Source organism: Vigna unguiculata, chromosome 9, assembly GCF_004118075.2.
Source record: "Vigna unguiculata cultivar IT97K-499-35 chromosome 9, ASM411807v1, whole genome shotgun sequence".
Classification (NCBI taxonomy): Eukaryota; Viridiplantae; Streptophyta; class Magnoliopsida; order Fabales; family Fabaceae; genus Vigna; species Vigna unguiculata.
In genome coordinates this window covers 3319760-3336853 of record NC_040287.1, presented here as the reverse complement: position 1 = coordinate 3336853, position 17094 = coordinate 3319760, and the positions used below count along the sequence as shown (strand labels likewise).

At 32.7% G+C, this 17094-nt stretch overlaps 1 protein-coding gene across 1 annotated transcript; it reads right to left on the bottom strand.

The window, feature by feature from the left end:
- Window positions 1-1285: 1285 nt before the first annotated feature.
- LOC114163342 (protein CTR9 homolog) lies at window positions 1286-16910 on the bottom strand. Its single transcript, XM_028047599.1, has 24 exons — window positions 16587-16910; window positions 15781-15847; window positions 15456-15650; window positions 14827-14927; window positions 12750-12803; window positions 11893-12009; window positions 11704-11767; window positions 11385-11599; window positions 10322-10406; window positions 9564-9664; window positions 8755-8847; window positions 8485-8553; window positions 8258-8350; window positions 7899-8162; window positions 6510-6590; window positions 6269-6427; window positions 5963-6058; window positions 4845-4946; window positions 4651-4758; window positions 4316-4540; window positions 2494-2760; window positions 2321-2392; window positions 1742-2041; window positions 1286-1561 (listed from the first exon to the last, which is right to left on the bottom strand). Exons 1-24 carry the CDS (start codon window positions 16725-16727, stop codon window positions 1370-1372), a joined length of 3261 nt encoding a protein of 1086 aa, XP_027903400.1. The 5' UTR covers window positions 16728-16910; the 3' UTR covers window positions 1286-1369.
- Window positions 16911-17094: the final 184 nt, after the last annotated feature.

Below are 17094 nucleotides of genomic sequence, written 5' to 3'. Positions count from 1 at the left end.
ATAAGGTTATTATTTAAAATTAAATATGTTTTTAGTAGTTGGGTTTCTATAATTTTTTTATCTTTATAATTAATGATTTTAGTATTTATAAAATCAGAAAATTCTGATTTATTTTTTGAATTATACTTTAAAATTTTAAAATTATTATTTTTTGGGAACCGGGATGTCAGTAAGTGAGGATATAAATTAGATAAAATGATGTAATAAAATCATTTGAAAGTCATTCTTTAAAATGAAAAATATTTTAATATAAATTAGATAAAATGATGTAATAAAGTATTGATAAAAATAAAATTAACGTCTAAATATGAATTTAAATAAGTTGTATAATAAAATAAATTATAAATAAAATTAATCTTTTTAAAAGTAACTTTAACTTTATAATTTCAAATAAAAAACACAAATCTACAAAAAGAAAATTTTGAATGATTCATTATTAATGTTGACGAGCTTCATAATTTTATTTTTATTACTTGATTTTAAAATATTAAATTAAAAATACCAACAACTCGTCCGAAGATGGAATATTGTGATAAAAGTTCCTCCCATTAACAATGTCAGTCTAGAGTGCCAACCAACTATAATATATCTAAAAACTTTGAAGCAAGAAAAAAAAATGAACATAATGTGTTTTTTAAGTTAAATGGTCATAATATTAAGATATTCCCAACATGGATTAATGAATAATTATCTAAATAAATTTATTGATGTTAATCAAATTTATCCTTTTGAAAATGATTTATTATTACTATTATTTATCAAGTTTCGTCAATTGTTAATTGGTAAAGACAAGGTGGGATAATAGAGTAGAGATACTTTAAAGTAAGAGTTAGATCTGAATTAGTGGCTATAACTATAACTTATAATTTAATAATAAACACAACTTTATAATAGTAATTCAATCCCCTAATTGAATGGATAATCAAACCATACCGAAAAGAGTTTAATTAATTGGCAATAAAAACTAATAAAAAGGGACCTTAATACATTCTTCGTCCCTACTCTAGTAAGCTACAAGAGCCTGTCCGTTGGGGAATTTCAGAATCTCATATTCTTATAAATACTATTATTAGTGGGTTCTCTAATTTTATAAATTCACATTTATATATTAAATCACTCTATTAGTAAAAATTTAAATTAATTGAACTAAAATAAAAATGTACAGATTTTATCTTTTTAAATTTAAAATTATTCCATTTTTTTAAATAAGACCGATATGAGGCGTTGATGAGACAATGTTACATTTTACACATGAAATAAAACAAAAAAGAAAAAAGAAAAGACATGATAATAAAGCTTTTCTTTCTTCCTTTTAACTTTAAAAGTATATATACATAAATTTGAAGAATGTTATCTTAGGGTGGAAAATTCAATATTGTTTGTCGTCATCACTGCCATCATCTGCATGTGTCTTGTGAACATCTCTGATTTCTCCATCACTCTCCTGCATGTCAACAGAATTTTCTCTTGCTGGACTTGACTGCCTTTGCAATGGTTCATCATCATCAGATTCCGATAATGCTTGCCTTCGCCGAGCTATGCTTGAGGATGGTGCAGCAGCCTAAACAACATAAAAATAAATATTAGGGAATTATAGATTTCAGTTAAATAATTCATGCATTCTTATTATCATTGGCTTAATCAGCAACCAACAGACATTAGACAACAGATATTCTTTAATCAATTAGCCCAATGTAAGGTAAGATGGAGAAATATAAATTCCAATTAAATAATAAATTACCATCTCCTCTTCTGCATCGGAATCTTCAAGCCCAGCTGCAGCAAGAAGACCCTGAGCATTTTCCTCCTCATCATTCATCACACTCGGAGGTTCCTCTCTGTATGCGTCAGCTTCTTCCTCATCCATTTCTTGTTCATCCATCATATCAGCTTCCGGTTCCTCCGTGTCATACCGTGATCTTGAATGCTTATCCTTCTTTCTCTTCTTTCCACTTTTTCTTTTCTTCTTCTCACCGGTTCCTGCCTCTTCATCATCTGACCTTTCTCTCCGTTTTGAATGAGTACTGCTCTTCCATTGCTCCTACAAATACAAATGAAAGTTTAGGAAAAATTTAAAATCCTCTCAGCCAAATATTTTTTATCCTAGGAATGATGCTTCTGGGGAATCATATTTCTGGGACTCTTCATGTGTTTAGTATATGTTGAAAAGGTTTCTGGAAATGTTATCACGAATATGGCTAGTAGAACTATCCTACCTTAATGGAAACCTTTATTTCAAAAGTATGAAAACAATAGAAAGCAATATGAAACATATCCTAGACACCCTTCTACTCTTGAAAGAATACCTAGAAATCCTTACCTTAACACGCTTAAAGTGTTCCTCCTGTTGTTGCACTCGCTTTAGTTCATCTTCTTGTTTTCTCCTTTCCATCTATTTCACATTAAAATAAAACGTAGTTATTTATATAGAGAAAACATGTAGTGTTAACCAACACGAATGCAGTAGATGCTGAGCAATTAAAAACAACGCACCTGAAACTTCCTTTGCTCTTCAGCCTTTCGTCGAGCTTCCTCTGCCAATGCAACCTGACGAGCAAGTTCTTGTCTCTGCCGTACTTGCTGCTCTTCACGCTCAGCAGCTTCAAGATGAACTCTCGCAGCCGAAAGTAAGTGGTTGCAGTATCCAACGTGAGTGTCAATTTTCTTCTCATCAAACCCATGAATGTGTAGGTTGGACGCAGCAGACAACTGACTAAATACACGAACAGCATTTTGCAGCTCAGCAACAGTTGCTCTCACCTAAAGTTAAGAAACCAATATCAATTACAAATTAGTGCATCATAATAGATCCTGTTTGACAAAGGTAGGAAAGGGATCACTTGAATAAGAGCTTCGAAAAGGAGTACCATCCAGCAGAAAACAAACCCCAATGAACTCAGATATTCTTGTGTAAAAACTACAACTCTTAAAAATTATAGCCCGGATAAACTCAGATATTACCTTCATCCATAAACAAAAAATTATTTGAATGACAGACAATGTTGACAAGTGTCCTTGGTAAACTGGTTAACAAAAGTAAAAGGTTTTTAGCGAAAAGGAAACTTTATTACATTGAAAAATCATAAAGTTTCTTGACTAGTACATTTATGCACTAGTTAGCATCCCTTACAAAGAAAATATGCCCTAGTATCCAACATTATTTACTAAGCAAATTAAAGTAACAAAGTGAACACATTGTCCAGCACTTGATCGTTATATTATACTAAGCCTCCAAAACTATATAATAATAATGAACACACACAAAAATAAGCATCCCCTATATTACAGATATTTAGTAACTTACTGAAGCAGAACAATAGAATAGTGAAAACATTAAATTATCTTCACTTAAAAAGGGTTCATAAACTCTATACATCGTTGAATGTAGAAACGGGCAATCCAACTGAAGCACCCAACAAAGTAAACTGAAATTTTACATTATGAGGCTAACTAGAGTATACTTAATATGACCCAGGTACCATACAACATGGATATGGGAATTCTAAAAACTTCAGGGTATGATACAACATAGACGTGTTAACATGAACTTATAAAGACATATTTTTAAACCTGGATATTCATAGATACATTGATCATATATCATTAATAAACAACCACATCACACCAGTAGATGAGAAGAATTTATTCAAAGAAAAAACTTCTGATCATAAGACATACATATTATTTATCTTCCATTATTTCAAAATATGCTATTTACCCCGAGAACATGCCACAAGAATTCCATATTTTTCCAAAAGTATTATTAAAACATGTAAGGAAAAGCATCCTGTGTAATTATTTCATGCTGCATCCTGAGTAATATTTAAAAGAAACCTAGGCTCTATAATTGTCTACTATTTACAAGAACTTTTAGGATATAGAAGAAAAACCAAAGCCAAATGTAATAATGGTAGCAGCAGCAGCAATAATAATAGTAACTTGGAGGATACTTCCTGTATATATAATTCTAGTCATATCATAAATGTATTGGGATAGGATGAAATGATACTTTTCCATTTTCTAGTATCTTGGCTTAATAGGTTTCCTTCCAGTCTAATTTACTCGGCCTCTTGATGACCTTCTAAGTTTATTTTCAAAGCAAGAATCAAATTACAGATATGAACACTTTTTTACTGATATACTAAGGTAAGACGGTTTTCCAAGATCAAACTACGTGTTCCTTATGCTGCAATTTATTCAATATTCTTATTTTCAAGACCCCTGAAATAATTGAAGGTGAAAATAGATATTCTACAGGCGTTTACGAGCATATCCACAGATCTAGAAATATATATTCAATGGATAAAAAAACTACCTCATCTGCAGTCCTCTTTGCTTTTTGTAATGTTGATGCTGAAAATTTTTGCATTGCAACCCCAGCATCAAACCTTAAAGTATAGTTTGAGGGTGCCAAATGGATGGCTCTCAGTAGTGTTTTTATACAGTCTTGCCACTGTTCAGCCTCATAATGGGTACGAGCTAAATACAGAAGTATTTGAGAGTCTGTGTTATGATAAAACTTCCGCAAGCAGTTTTGGTACTGCACATGATAAAAAAGATCATCAGCACTCGATTGCTGTCATAAAGACTTGGGGAGTAGGAATTTGAAAACAAAAAAACGGGTACAATCTAAAGATAGGATAAGTTCACCATTTTTACAGCCAAAGCAAAATTCCCCTGAGCAAAATAAACATGGGCCAGATTTATCCAAACATCAGGCATCTGGACAAAAACACTACCACTGGCAGCTTCTTGAACCTACAAAAAATTAATAAAGTAAGAACTCACACAGATGGAAGTTTAAGCCCACTATATACTCCAAGCTTTAGCACACATATAACAACCTGTGTAAAGATATCCTTTGACACATCAAAATGACCTTTTTCTGCTAACACTACCGCAGCACCATTGGCAGCATATAAATTAGAAGAATGCTGAATCAGAACCTACAAATGTTTTGAAAATAAAATGTATCAGATAACATAATTCCATTGGTAGGACAGTACGTAAATTATACATGTAAAGAATAGACAAAATATGACACTTCAGGAAAATGTAATTAAAGCAGAAGTGTTGAATCATGGTAATCCCAGGGTATACTGATTGTAAATAAATTTCATCTTCTCCTAGTAGAGAGAAACACATAAGTACCCACAGACAATCTATAATTGGAAGTAAAAAGTGCTCTTACAAAATAGTATTTAATTGAATTACACGATAAAATACAATTAGTGTTCATGGGTATTTGTGTGTCTAAGGAGTTGCACTCAATTAATATTAGCCTAGGAAATAGTCTTTACTAAAGGTCTGTTTAAATAATTTTTTTCTGAAACACTTACAAGAGAAAACAATACAAAAGAAAATTGTTAACAAGATTTTTAAAAAGCTAAAATTAACTTCCGGAAAAATTAAGAAATTTAGCTTTTTTACAAGTTAATATATAAAAAAAAAAATCGTGGACAAGTTTATTCCAACAAAGAAACCAACAACGTCTGTTAAGAGTCTATATATATGGATGATATGCAGAACATACGATCTACATTTTTTGAACAATGTTGTTAAATAGCCACTATAGCAACACTATATTCTCATTATTAAATAATAAAGTGAATATTCCCCCCTTCTAAATTCAACTATTCAACAGCTATTACGTTGAGAACATGGAACGATCTATAAGTTACTAGGTAAAAAATCAAGCTCGAACCCTTTAGTCTTAAAGCATGGATAACCCACAAGCCTGCAGCAGAAATGCAAATATATGGTTGATTTTCTTTCTATGCATAGTCTATCTGGTGCTTAAGCTGTTCCAAGCTGACTATAGTTAGTTTTATTTCTATGCATGTCAAGTGAATGAAATGATATGATTAATGAAAATGCAAATATATGTTTACCAATCAAAAGTTAAGAAATAACAAAAATGAAAAAATAGCTCTTATTCTCATAGACAGTAAAAAAGACCTACTCTAGTATAAAGTTCCTTGGCCTTTTCCAAATGAGTAGCCTCTAGCTTGGGATTTCTCTTTTCATTGCGAACTGCTGCAAAGTAGTTCCAGTTTCCCTATTCAATTCACACACAGTGTATCAAACAAATTATCAAAGTAACACAAGTATGAGGACACAATCACAATGAAGATATTGGTGGAATGAAGAATATTAGATGCCAACACATGCTTTCCACCAACATTCTCACAATTGTAGCAGGAACAGGAATACAGAATTTGGAACACAAAGATAATAAAATGAAATGTCCGTTGAACAGCAGATATACCAGAGAGAGAGTAGCATATGGGTCCTTGCCATCCGTTGCATCACTAGCAGCTCGGAGTGTTTCTTTTGCCTTTACCCAATCATCATTTTTCAACTCCAACTCACCAAGCATTGATAATGCATTGGGACACTTGTCATTCACCTTCAAGGCATCATTAACCTACAGAAAGGAGGGTCAAATAGTAAATCTACATAATTAATAAATAAGAAAAGCAAGAAGGTCGTAGGGATAAAATAGTAACCAGTTCAATGCTTAATAGAATGTTGTTCCGAGCTTTTGCAATTGCAGCTAGCCTCAAATACGCATCAATATAGTCTGGGTACTGATGACAAAAGACAATAAAATAAATAAATAATCAAATAGTAAATTGTGTCAATGTACTAAATTGGTCATTAGAATTAGTTATCATCCAATAATTGAACCATACATAATAATAACAAGATGTACTGCAACAATATAGGTATTGGGCTTGTTCCGATAAACTTTCCTAAAAAATTGTCCTTATTTTTTTGTATCAATTGTTTCCTAATGTATGCACTGATTTGATTTTAGTAATAAATCTGTTCAGAATCAGATTTAAATAACTTCTGAATCATGATCCGATCGTTGGATGGGCTATTTATTGCTTCTTGTAGTGGCAGATTCAGTTACCTCTTTGGGACTAAAAAAACTAACCAGTAACTGTATCATTAAATATGTATCAGAAAAATAAAAGATTTCCATCCCTTTTCTAATAAGCTTCTCCAAAAGCACTCGTACAAGAAGAAAATAAGAAGATCAAATTAGTTTCTCCATAAAATTATCCAATTTCAGCTTTTGGTGAAGCTTATTTCTTTTTCCTTCTTATAAATGCTTATTAAGAAGTTTATCTAAACAGACCCCTCACCAGATTAGTTCAAAGTGTGAGCAAGAAATAACAGTAATTTATTCAACAGGAAAAAAGCAATTCAAGCCACACAAAAAAAAGTAAAGGAAAACTTCGAATGGGAATGAAATAGATATATAAGGGTATAAATACTCATTTGGTCCCTGTAGTTGAACAAACTTTACCTTTTAGTCCATACACTTAAAGCCATCAATATTAGTCCTTATTTTTAATCTCTTTTAGTCCCTATGACTTTAGACAATAAGGGCTTAAAAAGATTAAAGAAGTATATATAGGGGAAAAAAAGAGATACTAAAATGGTATTTACAGAGACTAAAATGAACAGGGATTGAATAAGTAATTAAACCAATACATAATTCGTATTTTTATTATTATTGACCAAAAAAAGGTCTAGACACAAATAAACTTTAATTTGGTTATTTGCAGCCATAATAATGATTTAAGATTTTTGCTCAAAACCAAAATATAATTAAGTGAAAAACTTCCTAAGCATCATTATGAAAATGAGGAGACTGAATGGTTTCTAACACACTTCCCAAATTACGGTTGTTAAATGACAATAGATTGCTTCTTTACAAACACTTCAACTGATCTAAATTTTAAATCACTGGTTAAAATTTTTGTGAAGTTACAAATATATCATAACCAAGACTGTGGAGAGACACATTGGCTAATCTTGCAAGTCTATTCATTCATAATTGCATGTGCATCTTGATGCACAAGAAGCTACACACATGCACATACCTTGAACAAGATAAGGCGATACAAAATGCTGGCAGTTCCAGATTCATTTAACTGTTCAAGTAACCTAGCCAGGTTAAAAAGTACGGTGACTTTATCCCAAGGTACTTCTACATGATGACCATTGCTTTCAAGGTCATGAAATAATTGCATGTCCTTGAATTGAAGAGTAGAAGTAGCAGCATCAACAGAAGACTTATTTTCCTCATTGATGAAAGATAGCCAAACACCATCACCTAGAGCCTCCTTAAATGTTTGTTGAGCAAGCTGATAAATTGAAGAAAATAGAGCTTAAAGTGGTAAGTGTGCAGGGGAAGGAGCCATAATATGAGCTTTCATTCATTTTAAACAAGAGTACAAACCTCAAATTCACCCCTTTCAAACTGAAGCACGCCAACATTATTTAGTAATTCAATTGGTACTTCTTGACCTCCCTTCTTAAAAAGAGTCCGAGCCTGTACCAGAATTACAATATCTATATAATAACAGATTATGAAACTTCAAAAGTGTATGTCATTAAATTATATTTCATAAAAATAAAATTTCCAGACCACAACAGAGAGCATATGATAAGCTCTTAACCCCTTACAGTTTTGAATGCATCAAGTGCAGCTCCTGTGTCGGAAAGAATTAACAATTCTCCCAGCTCAAGAAATGCCTGCAATACAAAGAATATTTTTCAAGAAGAAACCAAAAGCTGAAGCTAGATCAAGAATGTCGGTCCAATTACCAATTTCACATTTACCAACACCATAGCAATAATTTCGAAATCTATTGGATTTTTGTAGCTATAATTTCGAAATCCATAATAAAAAAATATCTATGAATACATTATAAAAGAAATACCAGAAGCATTCACCTGGGCATCACGGGGATCAATTTTTGTAGCTCTCCTAATAAAGTCCTGGCCTTTGTCGGTTTGACCAAGCTGAACATATATATGCGCAAGCGCCTATAAAAAAGACAATATATCAACACAACAATGAGAGAGGGAAGAAAGAACATCCAGTGACAGATAAAAAGAGATGATCTGGTTGTTCTAACAGCTTTCACTTCATACACAAACCTAATCATCAATTTCTTCTGTACCCTAGTCTACAATTTTGTTTTTTTACATTGATAATCCTTGGCTATTATTCGATAACTTTCACCAAAAATTTGGGAAAATTATAAAAACAATTTTCTGTTAAAAGTGTTTTGAACTTAATTAATAATTAACAGCCTAATTTGTTAATGAGAAAGTGAATGACCACTTAGCTGTAGTCATGGTGCAAGAATGTTAATCTTTCACATTTTGTAAACTAATTCCTCCTTAACTGATATTTTTGCAATGAATTTCCTTCATTTTTTCCCGAGAGACTCAAACAAAACAATTAGTGCTAGGCCTGTTAGCATACATAAATATAGATGACCATCAAATTTGCAGTGATTGATGTTGAGCAAGGCATGATTTTAATGTTTGCTCTACACTTTATGGTATAAACCAATTTCTCCAAATAGAAAGACGTGTTCTCAACTGATTTTATCCAATCTTGCACCTTTCACCATGGCATATCTGAGGTGTTAGATGTTAAATGACTCTTATGTTGCTGCAAAAGCATTCAAGCCCTAGAAAGAGAAATGATGAAAAAAGGGGGGAAAGTAAAATTTCCTTTTTGAAGCACTTACTTTCAATGTCTCACAATTATCCGGGTATACCTCCAGGACCTTTTCAAAGTTTGAGAGTGCACTTTTAAAATCTCCCAACTTTATCTGTACTTGTCCCAGACCTGGAAACGTTAGTGATTAAAACTGTGAATTAGGTGAGCGATGTTGAAGCAATGAGTGTTTCAAATTGAACCAATGTTGTCAAAATGAAGATTTCATATAGGATAGGGAAGGTGGTGAAAGATAGTTGCGGGATAGCAAAATAGATCATGAGAATCTACTAAAGTAGAAAATTAAACACAGTAATTTATAAAAAAAATATCATAGAAAATGAAAATAACTTCTAAATCACGTCATTAAACAAAATCAGAAAACTCAAGGGTAACACCCAATAGTACAAACAGTCATAATTATTTGCATAAATGAATTCTTCAAAAGTCATAAGACAACTAAAACACAAAGAAAATAGTCCAAATGTCCAATTATAGACTCAAGAATAACATAGTCATTCTCAAGTTAAGTTACATTATCAAATTACTGCACCATGGCCATAGACCTAATCATATCACAAAACCAATAACCAAAACATGGTTGGATGTTTAAATAACGCAATAAATATCAGCTACTAAACTGCCAAAAATAGGCAGGCAGGTACAGAATCAGTATATCTGCTAACCATGTAAGTAATGAAGATTTCAGTAATGGATTTCGTATCTAATAAATGTACATTCAAAGTTGCAGAAATGGTAAAGAGTTTCAAATATTATGGAGCAACTGACCATAATAAGGAAAGACAAATTCGTGGGGCTTGTTGACTTCCTTGACAGATGCCATGTAATACACCCCAGCTTTGTCATAGTCTCCCTATGGTGAGAAGAAAAAATCAGAACCATCAACAATATTACAGCTTGAAAGTTGGAATGCCCAAAAAAAGAGATAGTGTCTTGTGAACATTTTCAGAATCATTCTTAAAACACAAGTCAAGAATAGGGTTGTAGAAAATAAAAGCAAGAAAAGGTAAGTAATTGTTTGAAAAAGACAGAAATATACAGATCTGTAGCGATTTAATTGGAGATGTGGGATCATCATTGGGCTGATGGATCATCTATTTTGCAAGAGAGTATAATAAAATTTGGATGGAAAGTGGATGCTATTCAATGCTAGCATACTAGATAGAGATAGACATTTTATGAATGTCACAAGTGAACACAGTATATAAGGTTTTAATAATACTAATGAGAAAAAGGAGACTGTTTTAGACACCAGCGCTTATTAATCATGCTTTCTTATCCTTCTAGCTTCACTCTATGACAAGAAGGCTGACAATGGTATACCTCTTTCCATGCGAAGTTATTTCTTGAAGATTGTTAAGGAGAGTGTCATGAATGAAACAAACAGATGCAATTAGTGAATAATCACGTACAGATAAAACACTAGAATATGCAGAATAGCAGAAGATTTAAACTCATAACTTAGTTGATTACACAATATTCTCCTCCGCTACCAGAGCTGAGGCTCTTCTCAGAGCACTCAGTCAAAAACCACAATACTAACATGATTCTCAACTAGTTCCCTATACCTTCCATATGGAAGACTTAATTGGACATGGACCTAAATGTTGACCCATGTACACCCTCTACATCATCCAGCCTAAGATTTCCATCAAGTACAGTTCAATCAATTTATGACCAAATATATACGTGCACATAGAGGACTAGTGCATTACTTCATATTCAAACTTATACATCCCTTCAACCACTGACACAGTTCAACCAAACATATATGCTCAGTAAAGTTTCAGAACAATATTGTAAAAGGAAAATGAAAAAATAAGATTCAAACCTTGCTATGGTACGAGCGTGCTAAATTGTAGTATGAGTGAGACTTTGTTGGCCCATGATTGGTAACAGCCAATGCAGTTTCAGTCAGTTGCTCAACTAAAAAATGTTGACCAGTGAAGAAGAAATGATTTGCAAGATAATTCAGAGCCATTGCACAGTATGGGTATATCTCAAATGCCCTCTGCATTTTTACCATTCCCTTCCTGATACCACTAGCTGTTTCATGTTATACAGTATCAGAATATGTCCACTTAATGAAAAGCTAACAGTAATTAACAAATATGTATGTGCATAAGAAAATGATAAAAGAAAAGGTGAACCTTCATTAGTACGCAAGTCCATTATTGCAAGGGCAACTAGAGCCTCAACATTTTCTGGGTCTAGCTGAAACAAACAAGATCATGAAGCATATACACACCAGTAGCAGAAAAATACTAAAGCAGTTGAACCACTAGTTTTTAAAAGATTCACTTGCATGTAAAACACTAGTTATTAAAAGATTCACTTGCATGTAAAACTCGCTCAAATGCTTGCTGAGCCTTCTCAAATTGACCTAATTTGTAGCGACATAGACCTATGCCAAGTCTCACAGCTGCCGGGCAATTGGGAAACACTTGCAATGCTCTCTTCAGATTTGCAAATCAAAGAAAAAAGGGTGGTGTTAAGATGTGGTCAACGTATAGAAGAACTGTCACAATTCAAGTAATAAGCCAGGCGGAACAACAGTATTTGGTTTATATAACCTTTAATATGTTTACAGGTTAAATATTCTTTTACATAACTTGAAGAAATCAGCCACTAAAATAAAATATCTACCCACAAAATTTTAATATCATTTATATAATTCATTGACATTATAGCTTAAACATGACAAGTTGTAACAGTCACAAGACTATCCCCAATCCACTTGAATTTTAGCATGCACGTTGCTGAAATTATATGTTAAAAGAATGGTTTCACAGAAATTAAATCCGATCAAAGCTAGTGTGTGTCGTACTGATCTAGTTCCAAAGGGAAGAATAAGTAAAAAGGAGTTTTGAATATTATTTTGTGTAATATCAATTGTACAAAGGAAGTTACATTGCATAGGCTTAAACTAACAAGTGAAACTATTTGCACTCAATAGAGCTAAATTTTATCAAACAAATCTGCGAGAAACAAATCAGTTACACTTCCAAAAGTAAAGAAAAATGGAAGGAATATTCTGTCCCAAGATTGTATAATCTAATAATTGTACTCGGCATATTAATGTAAATCCTCAATAATGATAAACATGTGAACGAACATAGATAAATGTTGGACATATGTAAACTGTTAATAATCATACATCACTTCTCAACAGCAATAACATGGCTATACTACTAACCTTATACAAATCAAGTGAATCCGAGTATCGTCCGCGGTTGAACTCAACACAAGCCTGTAGATATTCAGTAAAGATGTTACAAGAAATACAGCACATATAAGACAAAAATGACACCTCAAACTAGCTCCAGGTTTTACTATTCACATTCTGAAAACAAACAGAATAATAGATAACTAGTATATGAGAGCATGTGCATTTCAAATTTGAAGTAAAAATGTGGCAGATATAGATTCCTAGCAGGCACTGACCAGCAAATATAGATATTTGCTGAAAAATTTGCAGCAATGTAATAAGAATACAAGATGCAAGGAGATTTGAGACAAACCAGCACAATTGACCTTGAAATTATAGTTATTGGGCAATTACCAAAAAGAATTTTTAGAAAATATATTTCCTGTTCATTCAATAGTAAACATTTTACAGAACTTCCACATTTTGTAGTTCTACCAGAAACAATTGCTACCCAGATGAATTGAAAATATGTCCAAAATAGGAGGAAAAAGAAAATACAACTACAAGAAATTAAAAAATGCATCAGCTAAGAGAATCCTCCACCCTCTAAAGTGAAGTCATGGGAGCCACAAAGACAGACAAATCTTGAGAAAAAATGAAAGAACAGGTTCTAACAAGATAAAGACTAAAGGATAAAATTTCAAAAATAAGCTATTGACAATTAGACCTGTAAAAATGAAACGACACTGACAATTCAATCCCAAAGCAACCATAAAGATGAGAAATGTTGGCTAAAGTGCCAGTGGTGTACCCTAACAAATCCCACCATATGTGACGCCCATAAAACATTACACTCATGTATAAGAATACTTTGTTTTAGTTTTCATTTGCTGGAGTACACATGTATGTCCTCCCATCACTTTAGGTTAGTTGAGATATGTTTTAAGTTATTTCTGACATCATTAGGTTAGATCTAACTGCACAAACATCCTCTCTACACTATACTTGTTATTCATTTGATTGAATGGTAAAGAAATCACCCTCTACAACCCCCTCTTCAGCTCTTGGAACTTCCAGTCAAGTTTTCCTCTGCAATTTTTCTGTGATAATCAAAGCAGTATCCTTATCTCATATTCTTGTCCTTCACACCCGTATCAAACATATGGTGTTGGATCTTCTCTATGTCCATGAGAAGGTGCTCGAAAAGCAGCTTCTGTTCAGCATATTACAGCCCAATATCAGTGGGTTCTTTCCTTAACCAAGATCTTTCTCCTACCAAATTTTTCCAAAACAGTAACAAGCTCAATGTAGATATGCTTCCTAATGTCAAGCACCCACCCAACTTGAGCTTGAAGAGGCTTGTAAGAGAATATTCTGTTTCATTTCAGCTGCTTAAGGAAGTATCTATTTCCTCTATATCACTTTCAGCTAGTAGGGAGTTGTTTCTTTAGTCAGCCTGGAATCTGTTAGGTTAGATATAACAGTATAAATTTCCCCTGCACCATAATCGTTATTCCATATTGAAAAATAGAAAATCTACATAACATGAACAACTCCTTATTCCAACAAATGCCTCCTAACATTGAATATTGGTAACTGGAAAGAATGTTATATGTAGAGTCAAACTCCACTAGTCCCAAAAAGATTAAAAAAGTTCAAGTCTATTGAGCTACATCATAACTGATGGATGGCCTATGATTACTTAAAAAAAAGGAGTCAAGATTAAAGTCTTTAACTCTTCTAAACACGGTTAGCAAGAAAACAATCAACATTCTTCAAGCAACTAACTCATGGAAATTGTGAATAATAGTTATCATCAATTTCTGATTTACAAGTTCCACAGATGTTATGTAATTGGCACTTGGCAGTGATTAACAAAGAAAATAAAGAGAATATCCTTCTCCACTTGATTTCTTTTCATCTCAAAAAGCCCTACTCCTTAGATTATAACATGTATTCAATGTTCAGTCTGTTTGATAACAATTCTTTTTTGTTCAAATGAAAAATAGTGAAAGGAGAGAAGACAACTTGCAACCATCTGACAACTCTTTAAATTATGTGTTAAAACCATAAATGCTAAATTCTTTGCAGTGAGAACGTAAACTTAATATATCTACTATTATACCTGGCCCAAAAGAGCAGGAACATTATCACGGACTCCATCTAACACAATCTTAAATGCAGCAGATGCCTGTTCTACTTCCCCCTTTGCTAGCAAAAGCTGACCTGTAAGAATTAACTAAACATTAATTTTGTTAAGTATCTACAGTGCATGATGCTTTCTTCGTGGCTACATATGGCAGACATTTTGTTTATAAATCTAGATACTTGCAACTAGGAAAACATATATTATGTAACAACTATACCACAACAGAACAAAGTTACAAAATAATCCCTGACTTTATCTCGAACATCAAACATGTTTCAGCCAAAATACAGAAATTTCTAAACAGTCAATATGTCAAAAATATATACAAGATTGTAAAATACAAAACAATATGATGAGATATAAAACATGATCAAATGAAAATGCATTCAAAATTTAAAGAAGAACAATCCAAATTCTGAAATACTTGAGTTTTGTGAATGTTGTCTCAAAATGGATATTGGATATTTTGATAGGATGTCTACTGGCTACCTAAGATCATTGCTATAACTCAATCCAAGATAAACAATATTGTAAAACTACTGATCACAATATAGTTTCAATTAGACATACTTAACACAAAAACACAAGCAAATTTACACATTCACCTTTCCCAACCCAAGTGGAGGGCTCATGCATGTCAATCCTAGATGCTTTGTTGTAGTATTGCGTTGCCAAAATAAAATGCTCCTCCTTTTCTCGTTGTTTTGTCTCTATTTTTCCAAGGTAGCTATAGTAAGCTCCTAGGGCATTTAAGATAGCTATCCTCTCATATCTAACATCAGCATAATAATCATCAATTTCTGCAAAAATTGATTGAAAACAATCAGGAAGGTTAAATTTACTAAACTTAATAGCCAACATCAATCAATAAGATTAATAAGCCAAATCCATACAGAAGATTTGTACCAAACATATATGAAAAAAGAATACCTGGACTGGATCCTTCCTCCAAAATCTGGCGAAATTGATCAATTTTTCCCTGCTTGAAGTACTCCCTCTGCACACATATGAGATTAGAAGTTCAGTTGAATACAATATCATCAAAGCAGAGAAAACAACTAAATATCGTGCAATGTATGTTTAAATAGGGACTGCAGTGTGTGTATAGAAATACACTTGCAGTTGAAATGATGTTATGAGTACATAGTAGGCGCACTTGCAGTGTAAAGGGAGTTCTACACAGTCAGTTAATATAAAAATGACCATGTGTGCACAATGTAAATTTTTTCACAAAGGGAGCAAGAAAAGAAACTGATCATGATTTTCCATATAATTAAAAATGATTATTTTCAGGTCTTGCAATGTCAAATGCAGTCATGAATGTACAAGCCACTCACAAAATATATTGTTGGGAACATTAAAATGGACCAGGTAAAATAGTTATTTATCGATTTAGTAGAGACAATTGAATGTGTTTCTGCTAGAACCATAAAGTATAAAGTTTTTCGTGATTGATATCGTTTGATATTAGAGCTCCCAGAGTTTGATATTATTTGTCCTCTGTCATGTGAATGTAGTGTAATGACACATCATATGCTATTTTATGTATTAAAACTAATTTTATGCATTGAAACTAATCAGTTAATTTGACAAAAAAAAAAAAAAAAAAATCAATCCCCAACTATCATGAACTTTTCACTTGCTACAAAAATCAGAAACACACGCAAAACCTCATTATCACATGCAGTTGCAACTCAGAAATTCACGACAGATGAAATTAAAAGCCCGAAACGAACCGCAATGATGAGCCAGAGATCGAGAGGGGCTTGTTCGGCCTTAAGGATGTCGAGGATGTCGGAGGCGTCACGCGGAAGCTGATCTAGAGCAACCCTAACCTCTTCCTCCGAATTCTGCACCGGTATGTACACCGACGCCATTGATTTCCCAAAGGCACTTCAAATCAATTGCGGAGTGAGAAACCCTAACGAAAGGTCTTATTGAGTTTGTGACAGAAGAAACACCCTCACATGAGAAAACAGAGCAGGTAATAAACTCCTCTTTGTGCTTTGCCTATCAACTCTCAGAAGTAGCTTGTTTCTCTTAGGTATGTGACCCAATGACGAGCTCCAATCATACATATTCAAATTGAGGAATTTCTTTGCAGGACTTCGTTTATTTTATGTAATTAAAAATTATAATAAATATATATTTTTTAAAATTATTTATTATAATCTATTATTTATTATTTATTATCTACTATCTATTATCTCTTATATATTATTTGTTATTATCTATTATAATATT

Excerpts from the sequence above, each read along its gene's own strand:
- LOC114163342 (XM_028047599.1), bottom strand. The coding sequence starts at position 16,727 with ATGGCGTCGGTGTACATACCGGTGCAGAATTCGGAGGAAGAGGTTAGG. Across the intron at positions 10,407-11,384 it reads CACGCTCGTACCATAGCAAG|GGAGACTATGACAAAGCTGG; the intron begins GTTTGAATCTTA and ends TTCTCACCATAG. Across the intron at positions 8,163-8,257 it reads TTGAAAGGGGTGAATTTGAG|CTTGCTCAACAAACATTTAA; the intron begins GTTTGTACTCTT and ends TCAATTTATCAG.